Source organism: Atractosteus spatula, chromosome 7 (genome assembly GCF_055471065.1).
Source record: "Atractosteus spatula isolate fAtrSpa1 chromosome 7, fAtrSpa1.hap1, whole genome shotgun sequence".
Taxonomy (NCBI): domain Eukaryota; kingdom Metazoa; phylum Chordata; class Actinopteri; order Semionotiformes; family Lepisosteidae; genus Atractosteus; species Atractosteus spatula.
This window is the reverse complement of record NC_142712.1, coordinates 57,989,439-58,011,738: the sequence shown is the minus strand read 5'-3', so window position 1 is coordinate 58,011,738 and position 22,300 is coordinate 57,989,439. Positions and strand designations below refer to the sequence as shown.

Below are 22,300 nucleotides of genomic sequence, written 5' to 3'. Positions count from 1 at the left end.
GAAGCTTCCCGTTATCAAAATGAATGAAAGCACTGGGCAGCTGGGAAAAAAGATTTTAAGAATAACTGTGATGATCCAGTGCTATCATCACCTTGTTATTGCCCACACACTGTCTCAACTGGGTTACAAATGACTTAGTAGATATTTGTATGAAATAACAGACAGGTTTGCCAGAGTATTAGCTGCCTCTATACAGTTTCACATTGTAATTCTGCACCCCTCTCTTTGAGCTTTGTACAGCTGTCGCTCTGTTGTTGTAAATTCTCCCATGATGCTGGCTGGTAGGACCCCTAGTTTACGTCTCACTACAGATACATTTTTTGATGGAGTTGGTGGGATGGTGTCCTGGTACATAAAGGCTTTTAAAAGCGTTACATTTTTCAAGCACTAAATTATCCATAGACAAACCCTCCCTCTGGAATATGTGAAAAAATCCATCTGTGTCCTTCACTTCACTTTCTAATGCTAAATAGATTTTCATTTTTGTGATTGGTCCCTGGAAAATTTTGTTTTAATTTTTCTGGACAGGAACAAAATTATTTAATAAACAAACTCACAGTGCCTGGCATGATACAATGCTCACAAATACTACTAATATGAATAATACTTGTGATTCAATGAATAATTGCTTAGTTAAGTGAATTTTAATGAAACATGAAGCAAAAACAATAAACTTTATAATGTGTATGAAGAAACATACATACTGCCGAAGTTACAAGTGTCACCTTGCCAGACAACCTGTTAAATGAACACAAAGAAGTCAAAATGTGCCTTTTTCAATCTTACCTACAGTAAGTAAAAAAAATATATTTTCATCTATGGTACATTGTGTTACTCTATGGAAGCACATTGTTGCCATCAAGGAAAACAAATTCCATGTGGTATCTCGTAATTACAGTACATAAAGTACATTATCATGTGCTTTATGTGATAATAATGCAAAAACAGAATGGTCATACAAGTCCTATATCATTAGTTGATTTTCATTTTAAGTTGTGGAATCGATGGTTCACACTTTCCTGTTTAAGGATAAATCTGTGTGTCCTCATACAGTATTTCTAATGATTGTGTTCACATTAGGGCCAAATAGTAAATGTTTCATTACGACAAACCCCATTCGAAAGTACTGTGAGTCTGTGTGCGTCCTGTAGTACTAAACACTGTCAACAGCCCCAAAGTTCAAGCTGAGCTACAGCCTGTAGCTTCTACAATAAGTGCTGTCATTGCACAATGTCATAGGCTGTTCATAGTGTACACTCACATGAAGGTTGCTATCTTGTAATTATGAGATAATTTCCTATCTCACAATAACAAAATCATTTAATATCTCGTAATAACAGGATAATTTCATATCTCATAATTACGAGATAATTTTCTCGTAATAACGAGATACCACACATGTTTTTTTCCTTGATAGCAGCAATGCACTTCCATACTAATAAGATACGATTTCTGGGGAAAGATAAACTCAATTAAAAAAACAAGTCCATTTGCATTAAGACTCCATTACAATTCAAAATTACATATAAAAATGACCAAATTATGAACAACTTAGATCTGAGCAACTTATTATAATAATTGGAAATTCTTATTTAATTAAAAATTAAATACTATATAAGTAATACAACTTAATTTTTAATATAATAATTTTAATATAGAAATAATAACCTTAGAAATAATCTTATACGACATATTGCTACATTTTTCTACATACAGTACAGTATATGAATTGCATACAGTATGTATATACTGTATATATACAGTAGCTTAATGTTTTCAGTATGTCTTATTTGTATAGCTATTTGGTAATTAATATAAATTCAGTATTTTTCATCCATATCAGTTCCGAGCACAAATATCCATGTAAACTTTGTTGCCTGAGCATTAAATGTCTGAATTAAACTATGTAAGACAATGTTTATGGCATGTGAATGAAAACCATTATGATTCCCTGATTGCAGATGGTGAGGTTCCAACACACTGACTCAAAGATAGAGGCAGGGATTTTGCCAAGAGAACGCTTCTGTGGAGAGTATTTTCATCTCATTTGGCCCAGATCCTTCACAGTAGATCTGTTTGTGCATTTAGTAAGCAAGAGAACAACATGCCGAGCAGGAAAGTTCTAAGCTGTTCTGGGGGGTGATCACCCACATTGTCAGTGATCACAGTGTGTGATTTACCTGGACCTACCTGGAGCAGAAATGACCATGGGACTGGAGTCAGGAATGTACTGTAACATTCGAAATCAGTTCAAGGAATGTCTTCACAATCAACAGAGGTTCAAAGATCTAGGCAAACAAGTAAGAATTAACTTCAGGAACATTCAGGACAGAAAACATGAGGCACTTCCCTGTGGTTGAAGCTGAATTTTTAGGATCCTTGGTGGATTTTGGTGGAAAATCATGTATACAAGCAATGATTAAGAGGGGCTGAATGGCAACTTGGCATTTGTACTGTATACCTCCAGTGGCATATTCCAGTCCCTGACAATGGCGTGAGTTAGAAGCAAAAGCAAAGTGTGAAACATTTCAGCAAATGGCTCATGAAAATCTCCTGATGTCTTTTACTGTATCCCTACCCCTCAATGCATGGTTTCCCCAGTGCACTAATTCTCCAATCTGGCTGATACGCAGTTCCCCCTCGTATTATGTCTCTGATGGAACCGGAGAGGCGGCACGACACCTGCATCGAGTTCACTGTGCGTGGCAACCCGCAGCCCACACTGATTTGGCTGATGAATGGTGAAGAGATCCAGCAGAATGATTACAAGCGTGTGGAAATGGCACACTTCATGGACTTCCAGGAGGGCTGTCTGACTCTGAGGAACCCCACACACCACGACAATGGCAACTATACCCTGGTGGCCACCAATGCCCTCGGAAGTGTTTCCCAGACCATCTATGGCCACTTCCTGCATCCCCCTTTCACAGAAGGTACTGGTACAATAACTCTTTTTTGGCTTTGCGTCTGTCTTCGTCTGTTTGTAGATGAGACAACCAATGGGGCACCAGATCAATGAATCTTTTCTTTTGAACTGTATGGTGACTTTAAGTCTTCTCTCTTCATTGTGCAATTTAATTTACAGTTCAAAGGTTTTGGCCGGACCTTGAGCGGTTTGGCACTTTGGCAACATGAACTACAGATCTTTAACACATATGGCTGAGAGAAGGACAGCCTTGGTGGTATGACCATTGGAGCCCCCACTACATGCAATGAGCCAGATAGCTGCTCCATAGTAATGATGAGGTCAGGGGATTGAAGTAAAGTGATGCATGTTGGGATAGGAATGTTCCCTATATTTATACTTAGCTGGGAGCAAGTCAATCTTGCTCTCAATCTTCTGTTATAAATGCTGCTATGATTTAATAACAACAGAAAGGAATACAACATTACATTGGACATCACAGACAAATGGTAACCTGAACAATGATACTTTATAAAGTTGGTATTAAAAAACTTCACAGTTAATTAAACACTGCTTTTCAGAGGCTAATGTCAGTCAGATATTTTGAAAAGTGGATTTATTGAGGTGATGCATTATTTTCTATTTTTGAAACCCTTTCCCTGCGCTTCACAATAGAGAGCCGTTCCCCACTTATTCCACACAGCTCTCACAGAGAGTGATTACCATTTAAAAACAATGAGAGATAAGGGCATATGTTGAAAGTCATAAAGATAAACAAAGAAATGTTAAAACACACTTTTTTCATGTGGAGTTATCTTAGTAAAATAGTAATAGTCAAACGTATACTATCATAAATAAATGCATACAGTACATGAGTTTCCAATTATATGTCTCCACTGATTCTACTAATATAAATTTAAATACTTCTTTCTTTTCTTTTTCAGATGACTATGACTTAAGTAAGTTTCTTATCCATTTTTTAATGTGTTTTAAAATAAAAAAGAAATGCTTTTATGTGGTATGTTATTAGATTCTAATTACTCTTTAAAGGGTGTGGGTATGAAGTATTCATAGTAGCCAAGAAGTTAATCATTCTGAGACAGCAGTGCCTGAATTTAGTAATACTCAGAGTGTTGACTACCCTTAACTGCTTAAGGGTAGTGTGTTATACAATATTTGGCCATGTACCCAATTGCCACCCCAATCCAAATGATCTGCACTGTAACTACTGTTACTGTTCTGAAGCTAAACATAAAAGCAGCACTGTGTGTGACCTTTATCCTAAACTTCTCAGATGTAGATCTTCAGCACTTCATTATAATTTTACACGCATTATAAAGCATGACGAGAGAGAGAGAGTGACAGATTGTTGCTGTCAGAGATCAAATGAAGTTGGATGATCCTGCTTCATTGAGAGAAAGGAAGGCGTGCAGGACAGACAGACTCTTGGAAATGCTGGTGTAAGTTAGCTCTATGGTCCTCTGACCACATTATTGGAGGACAATTGTAGATACCCAGTGTCGAACCAGTTCTGGCATAGATTTCCCAAATGAGGGAAAAACAGAGATCTGGGAAGCAGAAGGACTATGTGTTAACCAAGGAAATGCTTACCGAGAAAAGCCAGCTGCCAAGGTTCCTGGAGGAGAGGAGAGTAAAATCAACTAAATGCACCATAGTAATGCTAATTACTGTTGCACTGAACAGGAGGATGGGCTGCACTGAGTGGATATGTTCCAGTGTGTAGCTGGGCCTCCAGGAGTTCATCCACCATATGACCGTTTAATTTGCTGGCAATTACTCTGTGATCTCAAGTGTCAAGCCTTCATACTTTTTGCTCCACGGCCCAAACTGGAAATACAGTACTTCCTGCCTGAAACTGAGAAACAGGATTGCAGAAGTGGCAAGGCAAAGAGTATGATCTTTGTGGTGGTTTTAGAAAATGTTAACAGAGACAGATGAATTTGTCCTAGGCATCCAAAACGTTTATAATGATAGTTTTGAAGGGATAATTCAGTGGCAGAAATAAAAAGTGAAAGGAATGTGAGCGTAGAAAAAGGAACCTGGTATTTCAAAAAGTTTGTGTTACATTCAAATGATAAAAAGCAAAGAGAGGGCAGGGAGCATGAACTAAAATTACTCTGTTTTTTTGTTTTATAGAATCTCTAGTTTATAAACTATGGAGCATATAGAGGTCACTAATTGAGCTGAGACTTCTCCAGCTATAATTATTGTTGTTAGTCTTATCATGATTTTAATCATTACTATTTTATTACTGAATGTGATTAATAACAGTGCTGTAACCTTCTATGAAAAACATAAACAGTACATGAAAATCTGATTCTGGAAAAAAATCAAGAAATGAGAAATGAGAGTTTCAAGTTAACCAGATAGCATTTTGCCTGTGAGTAATGAGGATGGCAATTAAATGAAAATATGTACTGATTTGTAAATATGCGCTCTGACATTCTGTACTTCTTACTTCCACAGGTGGTACTCCTACCCCTCCCTTGAGTGTCACACCAAGACCAGAGGAGGACACATTTGGGGTGAGTGTGCAGACTAAAGGTAGCGATTTACTTGGGTTTGGGATTTAACAACATTTACCAATTTATAATTGCCATCGTAGGAGTTTCCTAGGGGCTAAAAGAGAAAACCACAAACATATATCCTCAGTATGCAACCACTGTGAAAATAATGTTTTCTCATTTGACCACATTTGGGAGTAAATTATTTGCTGGTAAAGTCATGTCTTTTCTTTATAAATTGCAGTGGAACTCAGCTATAAACCTGTAGTGAAGTGAGGGTTTTATTTTACTGTAACAATCATAAAATAAAACAGTGAACTATGGGGGTACTTGAATAATTTATAGTCTCACACAGATTCTGAATATATCATACACAGTTTATTGATATTGCTGAAAACACGCAAAACAAACATAGAATGTGATAGAATATAGTGAAATTATCTGCTGTGATATGAAAGGTCTTCCTCTCAGGGATTACATGGAAAAGAGTTAACAAAGTTAACAACTTCAGATTTAAAAGTCGACTTGCCACTTACACAGCCATAGCTTTACACTTTTAACTTGTAGGTCTGCTCTGGAAAATAAAAAATATTGAAGCACACCTACAAGATTTACCATTTTTAAATTATTGTTTTTATGCTTGTATTTAATATCTTGAATTCCCACAAGATGTTAGAAGGGTGGTTTTATAAGGGTTATAGGGTAAGCTTTAAGTACAGTATATACAAATTTGGTTTTACACACTACTCAAAATTGCGAGTACTACTTGCGGGTCGACTGCACATCGACTATAACGTGTTATGGTTTGCCTAGTTGGTTTTATAAGTCATATAATTCATATTCATATTCTCAGATACAAGTAAATATGCATTTAATTAATTTAGTAATCATGTCTTTATCATCATGAACTAAACATCAAACGTGATTGGAATAATAGCTCCACTTTCGAGAATTGTAATGTGAATATAAAAGTTTTATACTCGAAGACCCGTTGGTCCGACATCCTTGATGAGTTAAACAATCCGGTGAGAAAATGGAACTCGGCAGTTTGGTCCCTGGTCCGACTTGGCAGCTGTCTGTTCTGTGCAGGGAGGAGAGGAAGAGAGAGAACTTTGCCGTGTTGCTGGGAGTAGCTCTTCCAAAAGTTACTGCAGCTGAACACTGAAAACAGTCTTTAAAGCAGTTTGTGCACAGCTGTCTTCTTTGGTACAGCACACAGCTGGGAGAACTCAGTTCAGTATATAATCGGATATTCATGACAACTGTCTTTTTAACTTGATCAGGCGAAAATAACAGTGGGATTGCAAACTCACTTTCTCGACCTGGCATCTTAGAGAAAGGTTCTAGTCCCTTCTCAGACTGCTAGCAGTCACTTTGTTGGAAAAGTCAGATCAGTTGAAGAGAGATGAGGAGTTAGTGAGTTAATCAACAAAAAATGGTGATTGGCTAAGATGCTGAGATGCTGTCAGGTATAGTTCTAACATCCACTCTTCAGATCCTTCCTTGGTGGATCTTCTTTGGTGATGAACAGTGACCTTGAACTTGTGGTCTTCGGAAGAAACAGACTACAGACTTGATGGAGCCCATCTGTGCTGTATATCATTACATGGTTCTGCATTGGATACAGTTTTACAATGTCTCTCATCAGAGGGCCCTCTTACCACATTCCTCTGCACTTACAGAGAGGCACCAAGCTACTTGTTCAAGGCAACACAATTATTATTAGAAATCATTCATAACAATTCTAAGTGTAATAATAGGACTTGTTGCTACTCCAGATTCATGAGGTCAAACGCAAATGGTCATCTTGGTGGCATTGTCCTCTGATGATACCAGAAGGTTTTGCAGATTCTCTCTTGTTGAGCTCCATGAAGTTGTCCCCCCTACAAACAGCATACACGATGGAACCTCCCTCATTTGTTAGTGCTACACTTTGAAAGTAACTTCCCAGCTGCTTTCGTTTTCGAGATATAGCGCCATCTTTTTTTGGGGGTGACCTTGCCCAGCCCCCCTACAACTTCGTAGGAGAACCTAACCGATCTCATTCGTTAGTGCAGCGTTTGTGCCGATTTGTGCCATTGAAAGTAACTATCCCAGCTGCTTTTGGTTCCCAAGATATACTGTAGTGCCTTCTTTTTCGGGTGATCACGTGATCCATGCACAGTGACCTTGATCTCCAGTGACCCTGTCTGTCGAGTTCAAGTGCTCTGTTACTGGTGTGAGAGTAACAATTCTGCAATGGGTGGTAGGTGGCAGTGGATTTTGCATTTAATATCAGTATCTTCTGTGCATTTGTGTAAATAGGAAAATTAAATTTGTCACCAGTATCATACCCTAATCAGAAGAAGAAGTTACAGGTGTAGCCTTAAAAAGTGAACATTTGCAAACAATTGCATGTTCTTACAAAGAGGCTTTAATGAACATGTCTTAATACCTCGTAGAGGTGTCCTTTTTTAAAAATCTGAAGAAGTAATCAGTTTCTCATTGTCTCCTTCTTAAATAAACATGCGCACCAAGGGATGTGTAAAGATTTGACAGGGATGTGTAAAGATTTGACCCATCTCTCGAACCACATATTTAAAAAGACTTGAATTTGCAACTTTATGAAAGACAAGACCATTGTTGCTCTTTTTATGCATAGCACATTCATCAACGTGAAAAAGAACCAGGATGTTTTTTAACTGTACACTGTGTTACCAATATTGCATTTTAAAAATCTAAGTTTTTGAATATTTGAAATAATATTTAGATTCTTTAAACTGGCTTGTACAGCAAGACATGATTTTCATAATTGTCTGGGCATAAGACAGTCCTGGTGTCTTAACTGTTTCCCCAATGGCTTCAGAGCAAAACACAGATATTAGTGCAGTTAAATCAATCCCCAGTAACACTATTTGCCTGTTATATTATAAAACACTAACAGTACTGCTGTAGTTAATGTAAGCCACCAATTACAGTTATGAGCATCAACTATTCATGCTGGTGTGTGAAGTGGTGTGTGGTAAGGGGAGAAAGAGACAGACTTGGGAAACAGCAGTAAGACATGTTCTAGAGGCCCTAAACTTCTGACAACACCTGCAATTGTGCATCTCTTGATCTCTGCAATGGGGCTTTTGTTGCTCACTTTTTTTCCATTTGCTCCAGCCTCATTACACATCAGCTTCCTCTGGATTGCTGCCTTTCCCCCGCATGACCACAGTTGTTTTCCTTCCACTTAAAAATGTAATTTCTCTTAGCTTTGGGCTATAATTGGTTAGATGAAGATTATTTTATTCTCAATAAAGCCTTAATAGCTGTGGTATGGAAGCAAGCTTTGGGACACAGAACACATGCTTCCAATTGCTCTGGTGTCCTATCTTAATTATATAGAAGATTCAAGCCGAAGACAATTTTAGTAAGCATTTAGCTTATTTTTATTTTCAGAGCTATATTGTACCTAGCACATTTTTAGCAGAATGGAGGCAAATGAGAGATACAGTAGGAGACATTGCTTTCTTATGCTTAGATGAAGCAGAAATTTGAGTACTAAAGTTTGGGACTAGCGGGTCAACATAATCGCCTTTGATTATGATCTGTATTATTACAAGTTGCAGTATAGTATAAAGAAGGGTGATCTAGCAAAACGTGGGATACATCTAATGTACTGTCCTACATAGTGAAGCAAGAAATATGTTTTGGGCCACCAACCCTAGTAAATGAAGTGTCGGATTTAAAATACAATAAGCCTGAACAGTGAGCATGCAGCATATCAAATAATTCAATATACTGTACTAGGCCAATTATGGTGTAAGTCATCTACAACAAGAAGTGTACTGTAGGTGTGCTGTGCTGTTGATAACGCTTGTGTGGTTGCAAGGCTGAGAGATAGACAGGGGTACAGCTTTCGCCTGAGTGGCTGAGCTTTAAGACGATGTCAAAAGGTGGTCAGAGATATTACAATCCTGAATTTCTAAAGCTGGGAGAGTGGACAAGAGAGACATGTGATGGAACATGGCAGGTAGGAAAGTGGCTATGCAGACAACAGAATATACAGTATACTGTATACTGTACATAGAGGAGACACCAGTGGAAAAAAAGTAACCCCAATTTTTTGCAACATAGGACAGAAAAAATAATAAATGCTACAAATAAGAGGAGGTTATTTCGTCTGTTGGGTTGTTTTGCAGTATAGTGAACCTAAGTTTTTATCCGGCCTGAAAGAGCCCAGAGTCTGTGCCTCAGCCACTTACTTTTTTCTAGGATTTAAGTGTAAAGAAGTGTTTCTTATTCTCCTTCCTCAAATAATTCAATTTGAGTTTCAAATTGTGACCTTTTTATTATTGGGGCATGTCCAGCCCATAAGATGAAGTATCTACAATATGATCAATTCAATGATACAAGTTATACTACAACTTGGAGCATTGTGTTGCCCTTACGGTATGGATATATAGAATGTGCAAAGTTTTTTTTTGTGTCAAAGACTTTTAGACTAGAGTCTAAAAGTCTCTCTAATGTGCTCAAGATAAATCTTCCTTCTCACTGAGACTTGATGATAAATAAAATTTCTAAAAAAGAGATTACGTTCCCACTCTCCTCTGAAACAAGAAATGTGCTACAGGAAGGGTTAAAAAGGTCAACTTCAGGCAAGTGCCGGTTAGAGAATCTAACTGACCCCTGACTACTTCAAACAGACAGTGTTGCACGATCACATTCAATGTAAAATCACATTTGTTTTTACTTCAGGAGAAGCAAAAATGTTGTATTAAATCTTTATTAAACTCATATTAAAACTTCCATCAGTCTTCAGTGCACTCTTTAGAAAGCAACATATCGAAAATGTAGGTTTCTTAGAAGTCTCAAGGAAATTTCAGCTACTCCATTGCCCTATTTTGTGGAAGAATATTCATCTCTCAGAAATCTTACCTTTTAACCTCTTTATCTTGAACTCCAAGAGGGCAGTTGGATATGAATGAATATTAAGATAATTAAGAGAGAGTATAAGGGCATCCTCCAAATACTTGATGACTGACAAAGGAGTATCTTGATGAGTCACGTATTTGCGGCATACTTGGGCTTTTTGTGGTTTAACACTAGTCAGTTGCATGACACTAAGTGGAAATTGAAAACACACTTACACATGAAAGTGATTTTGATACAATATAAAAAAAAACAACTTGTTATATAAGTACTGTAGGCCACGTGCCTACAAGTGTGGATGACAGATGAGTACTGTCTGTTTTATTGGTTACAGTACATCTATAGTGATATAGGAATAAATGTATTGGAGTTCTTGTTACCTTTAACATAGATGCAGAGTGCAAGAGGCAGTTTGCCTGTATTCTTTACCAGGGTTAGCATGTGAGAAAGAAAAATGATCCTGTAAACTGGAGAACTCATTGAAAATCTTCACATGGCACTATAGTCACTTAGCCATGTATAATTTGCCTTTTACAGTGACAGACCACTTATGCCTGGCATGTGAAAGATATTGCTGTGCCCATGAGCTGTGTTTTATTGAAGGTTTGACAGGATGGTGTTTAGAGTAACTGAAGCCTCTCTTCTCCTTCTCTTAGGTGTCAATTGCTGTTGGCCTTGCTGGATTCGCCTGTGTGCTTCTGGTCGTTCTCTTTGTTCTCATCAACAAATATGGCCGCCGTTCTAAGTTTGGAATGAAAGGTAAGAAAAAAAACAACTTTTTCAGTAGGCTTTATATGCTACAGTAGATGGGTTTGGTTCTGACCTTTGGAGTTTCTTACACATGCCCTGTGGAAGCTGCAGGGATTGTGAGGGTTTTTGACTGCTGCCAAAATTAAAAAAAACAAACCCAAAGTCCACTTCAGTTGAAGTCAATGACTTCAAATGGCAGTCTTAGAGGTGTGCCAACAACCACCTGGAGCTTAATACCCTTAAAACAATGGACATGGAGAATCCGGAAACATTCTCCAAAAGGGTTGGGTGCTCCGTTTTTTGCAAAGATAGAATTGTGATTATCAGTGCTCTTTCACAGACAGCATTCATTGTTTTATTTCTGAATATTGTCTTTGCGTGCAGAAGGTGCCTTTCCACAGCTTGTATTTCATTTATTTTACAATCCACTGAGCAGCTCTGTATGCCAGTGCCTTGTACAAACTCAGGCTTTATTTGAACAAGATGAGTCGATTCTACAGTGTTTCATCAAGGCAGTAAAAACAGATAGAGAAAGTCATTGTTCATTCTGGTCCATATTTGCAATATCGCAGGGTGATTATTTCTTGTAATGCAGAAAGACTGGGTTGCAATGGTGTCAATCATGCTGAGAAATTCAAAAGGGGATTAATATGGCTTGGGTAGAGCTTAAGCTTTTATTTTGGGTCATATCCAAGTACTGCTTATCAGTATTTACTGGCACCTGATATTGTCAGTTTTAATGTATTTCTTTTTGCAATAGGATGTTTGTTTCAGCCATGGGCCCTAATGCCCACATCAGTGCTTGGCACTGACAAAGGGGCATCATTCCTTGCAGCACTTTTAATCAGTGGCATGGCTGCCAGATTCTTCCTGTCTTCACTGGTGGATGTGAAGACTGAGACCAATGGGGTTTTTTAGTTATGCTGGTGTGTTGGCTTGGATTTAGCATTGAGTTCCCCCCCGTAAAACTAAGGTCTCTGTAAATCCAGCCTATAGGAGCTGTTGTCTTTGAAGTATTATATCAACCTATTTTTCTTTTTGTGGTTTTATATTTAAGTGTTAATTGTTAAAATGCTGTCTTTTATAAAAACTAGATTAAATCTGGATACAGTTATCAATATAGGGCACTCCCATCAGTGAGACAATGAAAATCAAAATGAACTGAAATGTATGAATAATGATAATTTTTCTGAATACATGCAAAAATGATGCTTAGCCTCAAAATTTGTTTTCCAGAACCACTGTATATAAGTCTATGCAACTTTATTTCTTCAAAATATTTTACTTTATTAACTCTGTCTATTTTCAAAGCCATGGTACTGTATGTGCATTGACTGGCAGGTGGGCAAAAGCAAAAAATGAAATCTGATCTTAATTTTGCCCAGTTTCAGAAAATTATTTCTGAATGAGAAAAGAAAGGTTTCAACATCCACCACCAGCAACAACAACAACAACAACAACAACAACAACAACAACAACAGTGTTAAAGGCAACGTTTTTTTTCCTTAAACTCAATACAAGAGCCTGCAGCAATTTATTTGTCTTTAAGCATCAATAGGATAGTAATAGCCTGCTGTATCTGATGTTAACTACATTAGAATACCCTGAGGCCTCTTCTGTTGCCTGTTGTCTGCTAAATGAATGCGATCAGTGCTGGCTGGCGATGTTTGGCTTGGCTCTTTGCCATCTTCATTGACTTTCTCCATTTCCCTCTGGGTCCCACAGGGGCACTCTTTTTCTCTGGTTTCTCACCCTCCACCTCCCCTCCCTTCCCTCTGCCCGTCCGTGTGGAATGCATCCCCTGTCTGATAACAACAGCGAAGGCTCTCCATCCTGTTAACAAAGTTAATTAAAAGCAGATTACGTCGATACCATCACCAGATGCAGATTTTTTTTTTTAATAAAGCAAAGGAGGAGGGAGAAGAACGCCTCTGCGAGTCTGGAGAGAAATCTGTTTCCGGTGGCCCGTGATATGGCTCATTTAACCTCCAGCTGTTTAGATGTGCACATGCAACATGTGTCCTGTTCTTATGTATTTTTTGTTCAATTTACATTTACACTTCAAGCCGAGAATGCATTGAGTGTCATGTCGGGCTGTTTGGTGGCATTGCCTCAATGCAGAACAAAAGCGAGGGTTAGCTGCTGTATAATTTACATTTTAATTAATTTTCTAATTGGGATTCTCTGACCATCCCCGTCTGTATTAGGACATGTGTCCGCTCCCGGCAGAGCTTGGTTCAAGATGTGTGAAGGAATGCAAAACGATAACAGATTTCTCTCTCCAGACTGATATGTTTTTTTTGTACTTTTCCTCCCACACCATCCAGAGGCTGTTGCTATGGCAACCACTCTGACTGACAGGTGACAGCTAGCTGGAAAGACAGTGTGACTGCTCTTTCTAGATAGAGAAAAAGTTGTTTTTTATTTTTTTTTTAATTTCAGGTTCTTTTGATTTAATTCCAGTTTGTGGTTGAAGGCTTAATGAGGATATATTTTTAAAGAATCTTCAAAAACTACTTTTTGTGACAAGAACCATAATTACTTTACCATTTGCAAATTCATTCTTTCATTCATTCTTATTCTCAGGAAAAGAAATACAATAAACTTTTTTTAACAAGTAATTGAATCAGAAAGTTTGAAAGACTCAAGCTAATCAATGTTATATTAATAGTTAAACAGGATCCCTCCTGTCTCTTTCTTTTTCTCCCTAGTGCTTAAAAAGTTTGCCTGAGGTTAATTATTTAGAATCTATTTTGTAAAAAAATAAGTTAGATTTACTACAAGGGAGAACCAGAACAAATAACAGCTGGATTTTTTTCTGCATCCTATTGTAAATGTTTAAAATCATAACTGAAAGCTGGGACTGATGAAATATATGAGGGGCTTTTGAAAGCAGAACAAATACTGTTATTTCCTATAGTCATTTGTTGTGTTTTTTAATGCCTCTCATTACACTTAAGTATGGTTTACTTTACTATGCTTAGGAATTTATGCTAGCTGGGGTACAATAGCAAAATTTCAGCACACACTGGCATAAGTTCAGCTCTCATATTGCATCATGGTCCTGTTTGTTGAAGGAAGCTTTCATCGTTTCTATGCGTGTCTGTGTGCATGCAGGGGGAACGTGCCAGCACACTTCACTCATGAGCCCAAGCCAGAGAATTGAGATCGAGAACAACGTAAACACTTTGGGCTATCAAAAGCAGGGCAGCACGTAGCGGTTTTGTATTGCCTTAACATTATCTAAAGCAATGATTTATTCAAAACGTCAGTGCTTTTACCCACATCAGCCTATAAATAAATCACCTGCCAGAGGTTTTTTATAAAAGGACAAGCCCTGTATAATATTGGTTTTGGATTTGAAATGGGTAGGCAGGTAGAAAGGTTTGATTTAATTTAGATGATAATGTTTTCGTCTGTGTTCTGTATAACTGGTCTATCCGCTATGGGTAGTTACACTACAGGGCATATTTAACCCAACAGCTGGCTGCTGGTTCTTATTCCACCAGGACTATCTCCCAGGACTGGAAGCTGTAATTCCATTAGTGCTACCTTAAACTGCCCGCAAGGTTTCAGACCTGCTGTTTGCAAAAAATCCTCAGATATTCTGATAGAATATAGCACTCAATGGCATGGCATTAACCAGCCGCTGAATCATCCATCCTCTTGTGAAAGACCCAATTATTTGCACTGGGACATGGCATGTTGTTGAGTTGCGCATAATCAGAGGTCCTTATTTTGTGTATTAATTGGTGAAAATTGTATTTACTAATCATCTGGCACTGCTGTTTTCTAAAATAACATCATTATGAGTCTTCTCACATACACACAAATTCTACAGGTTATATAAGTCATTCATTAACATTTAGTGAAGATAAAAATTTCTGAAAATGCCAGGCTGTAATTATCTCATTCTTACAAGAAGTAATGCTAATGTGTTACTGCACTTAAATATTTCATGCTGTAATTATTTAAAGACTGAAATCATTATTTTGCCTGAACATCCAAGCCAAGATACAGTAGGCTGGGTTCTCTGCTTGTAAAATTGTGCTGAGAGCCCAGTTCACCTGCACACAAGTTAAGAAACGTGCTTTTATGTTATTAATTTCTGACCTTGGTAATTGAAATAGCTTATGCCTTATTCCCACAGCAGGTACGGCAAAAAGGCAGTCTTTCAGTAGAAATGTGCAGCAAATGGTTAGCTTTGATTTAATTCTTTTTTGTGTGTCATTTCAGTTTGTTGCTGATTTTCATGCTGAATCTAAGGAAAAGGAAAAAATATCCATATGATTATTTTAAAAAGAGGTGTATTATTCCTTCACCAGGAAAAAAGGCAAATATGACTTTGAGTGACAAGAAAAAAAACTTACCTCCCTTACCTCCCGACAGTTTTAATCTTAATATTAAAACTATTAAAAAATAGGGATCCGACTCTGTGACCTTGCCAATGGGAGAATGGGAGAGATGGGCCAGTGTGCCTGTGGCTAAGAGACCTGTTCTTTCCAGGGTCTGTTAAATACGGTCAGCTTCTGGCCACTCCATCCCCCACCTGCTTGTAAGCTATGATTGGCTGATTGTAATTTTAGCTCTACGGAAGTACAACTACCGTCTGCCAAACAGAACTTAACAAGTCCACTTTTCTGTTACTCTTAATTGTCCTTGGGGGTCTTAAAGTGATATTGCACAAATCTAGTCACCACAAATATAGCTATAATCTTACTTTGAAAAAATGTGGAAACAACTTGGGTTTGAGTGAAAGTCAGAGAGCAATGACTGGTGTCTTCAGTGTGGCCATTGGTGAATAAACTTCAGAGCTCAGGTGCCATGTGACTGATTGAAACTTATTCCTCACTTCAAATCTAGCTGGAGGTGCTAAACTCTCATTGCTGGATGTGGTACATTGGGTTTTCTTTTTACAGTTATTATTGTTTTGTTGTTTTTTTTCAAATGGGTTACAGCTTGTGTCGTGCCCTCGATGAATTAATGCCAGGGTCCTGCAGGGACTTGGAGATCCTGGATGAGAGTAGGGCTGTGTTGTGCTGTAGAGCATCAGCATTGATTTACTCATCTCCGAAGCCCAAGTACCAAGCAATCAGCCCAAGATGATGTTTTTCTGCCAGAGTGGTTGATTTATTCCTTTATCCAGCTATCAGGGGATAATTAGATATTTTTCGGAAAGGCATGGGGATCTCTGATTGGTGGGTGGGAAGGGGAGCAGGCCCTTGAGTTCTTGAGAAAGAGCTGTTGGTGGATTCAGTCTCTCTAGCACAGAGAGGTGTCCCAAGCCGAGGGGCAGGGTTCATTTCTGCATGAGCAGGCAGACCTGCAGGGTGACAGGGCATCTGACTCAGTGTCACCACTTACTGAAAAAAAAACATTTAAAGAATTAATCATAAAATAAGCCATGAGGTGCTTTTTGATAACCGTGCATACATTTGTTTTAGCCTTTTGGTGTCATACAGTATGAACTGCCATAATGACTCTTTCTCAATTTCAGTCAGAAGAAAGTTGCTCAGTCCAAGATACCAGTAATAACTGATATAAAAGCCAAAGGAAGTGCCAGCACCAGTATTGCTGCTCCTGCTGCTAATATCCATGATTATAATATGGACATCTGCAACAATGATAACAGCCAGGTCAATAATGATAATAATGAAGCATTGATCACTGGCTTGTTTACTATTTGTCTGTTATTTTCTGTACAGCTTGTTGATCCTACAGTAAAAGAAATTATCCAGGAAATGTAAAGTGCTATTTCTTACTGAAATCATCTCCAAAAGATTATCACAGCCCTCCGTTGTTTCACAGCACATTAAAGAAGCCTCAAAGGATGTTTATTTTGTGAATTTTTAGCCTTTAGACAGACCCTGCTTCTTGCTGGTAAACTGTATCAAAGAAACATGTTGAAGATCATAAAGAAGTGGATTATTATGGGAAAATATTAGCAATAAGTTATAAATAAAAAATGTGGCCGTTAAATTGCCAAGCAGGTGTTTCCCTGTGGAAATTAACCTGCTCCGGGGGCTGTTTAAAGGTTAATGTGGTGATGGACAGTTTAAACAGCCCAACTGTGGAAGCTTGAAAAGAATGATTCCATTAGATATCTGCAAGTCTCCTTCATTTCCACAATAGATTCTCTGCCAAAAGGGAAATTGAATATAATTGTGTTTTGTCTTAAGCAATAGCCTTGTTATCTAAATAAAATCACATTTTCTGTCCAGAGGGCTTAAAGTCATGTCTGACTTTTAACCCACAGGGTAGTGCTATTATCATTTTAGAAAAATTACTAAAAGTAAAGTTTTCATTTGGCACAGGATGATAAAGTACTGCATGATAGAATACAGCACTGTATGCTGAAGGACCAAAGGAGAAGTGAAACTTATCTAAATTGTTCATGTCATTTTTTTCTAGGCCCTTTCTTGCTACTGTAAATTGTTTTTTTTCAGTTATTCGGATATCTGCGGCCAATCAAGATAGATGGGAGTGAGTGCCTTCACTGGGAAATAAGAGACATAATTTAAAGCTGCAGCTTTATCAGAGTCCTCCATTGAGATAAAACATCAGCTCCAGCAGTCAGGAGCAGTTAACACCAGTGGAGTCTTTATTTCTGTAGGACGGCAGCATTTTCAATGTTAGATATGACACTTTTGCCACTGTTAGAAACCCATTCAAAGGATAAGAATTTTAATGCTGCTGCCTGTTTTAATTTCCCAGCAGGCTAATTTTTTTTTCTGGAAACTAAACCATTAGAAATAATTTTGAAATCTTTCCCACTTACCTACTACAATATATAGTGTATACGGTATATCCTCACCCGGAAACGCTAACACTTACAGTGCATGTATAGTCCTTTCTACTGTAGCTCAGGTAGGACCAGCATGAACTTCAGCACAGTTTACCTCTGCTAATTTCCATCACTGCGGCTCTTTAGTAGGCTTGCTCATCTTTCACAGGGATCCCCATAATGAATTGTTGGCCATTTGACCTAAAGTATTTGTTTCAATCTGCTGCCTATAGAATACATCTAATTCTGAAGATTCATTTCCCACCTGCTGAAAGATAATAGCACCTCGGTGACAAGCTACATTTATAAAATGCAAGTAATTTAATTAAAACTCATTTTGCTGTAGCATAGCAGAGCACTTTTAAAAGACTGCAGACGTTCATGATCTTCCAACATAAAGACCAGTTTACTTACAAAGAGTCATGAAGATAAGGAGTTCTGCCCCAGGGCCAGATGATTGTCTGGGCTGGGCCACACAGTGCAGTCGAATCACAGAGCTGCAGCACCACATGACCAGGCCCCTGACTGCAAGCTGGTGATGAGAAGAATTTCAAGGAGGCAGGCCAGCGTAGCTGTGTATGTATGCATGTTTCAGCTGATTTTTTTTCATTAGGTAGTTTAGTGATCTAGAACAGTATTACTGTGACAGTGGGATCTCTGTCAACGTCCGCGGACAGTACGGTACACCACACACGTTATCCCACTTAAATTACACGCGTTCATACATCCATCTTCCGGTCAGCTAGCTAATGTAGTTCGCAAGGGTGCACACTCGGGGCTCGGCTAGCGGTTTCCCATTCCATACACGCAAAACATAACCGCATTTTACTTCGAAACCAGTCCTTGTTATTCGTAGAAAATAAGACACAGACACTCTCAAGGATAACGTTAGGACAGAACGTGTTTTCTGTTTATTTGTACTTAGCTGTGTGAGAAAGACAGACAGAGCGTTCTGTCTTCTTTTTTTCCGATTTGTGGTCACTGTGCACCCTGGGCAGCCTGACTTCCAGGTACGGTGGCCTCAGGGGTCCAAACCCGAACCCTGTTCTCAGCTTGGCTTTGTGGTGTCAACTCTGATTGGTGCATGCGCACATCTTCCGGTATAGGATGTACCATTTTTACAGATAAAGTTAAAAAGGGTCATATATTTTGTTCACGATTCTGTGTTTTATTTGTACATCCTATATATTCTATTGTTTAACAAAATGAATGGATTTTTTCTGGGGGGGGGGAATAATACGTTTATTGTGAGAAATGGAACTCAATAATTTTATTGTGACAATGGTGGGGTCTGAGGGGGCAGGGCTATACTGTAACTATTTAGGAGGCTCCTTCGCTAGGCTGGGGAAGAGTTAGCTGATAGGACCTAAGTGTGGTGGGACTCCTAGCTTAAAACTCTGGGAGGAAATTTTTTTCTGTGTATATCTGTTCTATTTTGTTGTTTTTTTGCACGAAATATAATTGTTTTTTGGGAGCACTGTCCAAATAAACCACCTAAGTGCTATTGTGGCTGAGCCATCATTCTGTTTTGAAATAAGTCCCTTATACGATCACCTTATTGGCCATATACAATTTCTTGTATTAGGAATTTGTCTTTTCGCATACCCCAACTTGCTCTCCATGAGACACACAGACAGGAAGAGAAGCTTGGGGTCAGAGCACATATTTTAAATATATTTGATTTCTAGGCATGCTTTGTGATCTGATACCCCGTTGTGAGAAAGCAGGTAAACACAATTCCAAACTAGTACAAAGGCTTTAATTATTGTTATTAATGTAATTAGGATAGATAACTGTGGTGTATACAAAACCATGTACAATACACTAAAATGATGGCATCCACAGAAAGAGAAACATGCTAATGCCAGGAGAGGTCAAAGTGAATGTAATGTTGTTTATTAAGATGTGCATTATTTGTACTGTTATAGAAGTTTCTATTACTCTGTGAAGCTGAATAGTGTCCTTTATTTAGGGGAAGCCTGTGCTCCGGACCTGGTAAATGAAATTGATTTTTGCAGTGAACCTGTTCTAAAACTACAGCATTAGTATTGGCTGTATAGCTATAACATAGCAAAAGTCAAAATCTAATAAACGTTTGTGGTGTAAAGTTAAAGAAATTGTTTAAAGAAAGCTGAAGTACTACCATAAGAGCTACAGCACAGTGAAACTGTTTCATGTTTTTAAGACAAAATTTACTGATTCTCAGCAAAAGTAAACAGTGTTTCCTGTACTTTTTGTGCCAATTTCTAGCACTCTGTAGGCCCTGGATTGCACTTTATATTTTCTCTGTTCTTCAGCAGATGTTGATGAAGATGTCGATACATTTTCATGTGTTTTAATTTACTGTGTGGTACAGAATCTTAATGATGTTTTCAAACACATTTCTATCGCTGTTTTACATGTAAAAAAAGGGTTCAGATTTCCATTGCTTAGAAGTTTGATACATTTAGAAGTTTGAAAGCTGTTGGCCACAAAATCAACATCTTCCGTTCAACACAGGCAACTGGTGCTGGTGTATAAGAACCTCAAGATGATAAAACTTGAAAAGGATCCAGCTGCTTTGCAATGGGGGCCTTGTGTATTTCTCTGACATGAAATGCATGGGTGGCTACAGAATGTTTGGTTGTTTTTTCTCACCTGATGGCTAATTCTGCACAGAGGAGCTATCCTCATGTGTTCTCTTTCATTATCCACGGTGCAGCAGAGCCTTCTGCAAACGATTTGCACCGCCTCTTGGATACCGAGAGCACCAGCATGCATGGTTGCAGGTGATTGGGCATGTGGTGAAATCAAGTGAGGAATGATGCTGTGAACTTTTACTTTGCTGTTTGCTTCTGTTCTCCATACTCACACCAGCCCCCGCCTCCTTCACTCAGAGCCTTAGAGGCCCCTTTTCCTCTGTACAGTCACAGGGCGGTTAACACACCACTGAAGCAAAGTACATCATTCATGACTGAATGGTTTTCAGCCATGACTGGAGAAATTGAAGAGGAAATGGCTGAGAGTGCCTGTGTCCTGCAGTCACATAGTGTACCAATCTGCAGGCATCAACCTGTATGGCTGTGGAGAAAGCAAAGCAAATGAATAGTGAGCCATTGTGTTGTGAGCAGAGTTTGGTATGATTTGAGGATAGGGGCTAATTTCTGGAGGGTGTCATTGTATCATGCTGTATATGGAGCCTGAAAGCCATTATACCCAGTCAAGACAGTACATCTAGGCGACCTCTATGAATATAGTGTTCTTCATGATAAACTTGGCATGTCTTGCAAACCTGAAAAGTGCTGTGCAATGACATCAGTGTAATCCGATTGGAATGGTCATTGGTGTTACTAGCAGAATTATGCCTCAGATGATGAATGACTTCCCTGAAAATAATTGAATATAAAGGGCAGTTGCATCTTCAGCAGCTTATAACTTCAGCTTTTGGTCAAGTGTTGATTTGTCTGGATCACTTTTTTCATACTGTATAGAGTTTATACGGATGATCTAAAATGTGTAGTGAACAGCAAATTACTGAAGTGAATTGACATTTTTACATTTTACATTTACTGTACATTACATTTTTACCCAACGTTTTACCATACTTAACCAGTAAGGGTAACATTTTCTATTTCGGTACAATGTCACAAAAACAACAGTGCTACCCTAGCAAGAGTTCAGGAATAATTCCTTCTCTCAAGGGGATCTCATACATTGAGATGTATGATTGATAGAACAGGATTTAATTGAAGTGTTACCCCAACAGACTACTTACTGCAATTTTCTAATGAAACATGGTCTCATCGTTAAGAGTCGAAATTATGTACAGGTGCATTTTGTACAGGAAGTATGAGACATTTTGTTTTTTATTCAAATGAGTTGAACAACTGCTACTTGTAAGCAAATAACTAAGATGGCCAAAATACCTGCGTCTCATTTTTTTCATCTTTGTGTGTATTTACTTTGATCTAGCATGATGATGGTGATTAATTATACCATCTTTGTGGTGATTATAGGTTTGCCCTCACTCTCCTCTGAAGTAGCTTTCGGCTTTTCAGTTCAAACCAGAACTCTTTAAGGTGTTCTCATTTGTTCATTTTCCTTAATGATACATGAGAAGAACCCCTGGAGAGAATGGCTGTCTCCCCTCTTGCTGTCTCTCAAATAGAACAGGAATATCAGGCTGGGCACAGTAATAACAACAAAGACCCACTCTGTGAAAAAAGGACACGTAAACCACCAGAGCTCTTTCCTTGTCAGATTGCTGATGAGTCAAGGACAGTATCTAATTGTTTGTTTGATAATCCTGGTATTTGACTGGCTTACCTGCAAAGCTCTTCCAAGCATCCCTTACCCTGTGAGAACTTATATTGTTCTTCTTCAAAGCAAATCCTTGTAAGGTGATTTCTTTACCTTTACACAATGTTCTTTAACACGCCACATTCAAACTTAGGGAATATC

General features: G+C 38.3%; 1 protein-coding gene across 1 annotated transcript in view; it reads left to right on the top strand.

Moving 5' to 3' along the window:
* LOC148831493 (NT-3 growth factor receptor-like) overlaps nt 1-22,300 on the top strand; it is a 138,412-nt gene that overhangs the window by 10,208 nt on the left and 105,904 nt on the right. Inside the window, exons 5-7 of the mRNA XM_088920031.1 lie at nt 2,634-2,933; nt 5,393-5,451; nt 10,983-11,085. Coding sequence (XP_088776157.1) covers nt 2,634-2,933; nt 5,393-5,451; nt 10,983-11,085 — 462 coding nt within the window. The remainder of the gene's footprint in view (nt 1-2,633; nt 2,934-5,392; nt 5,452-10,982; nt 11,086-22,300) is intronic.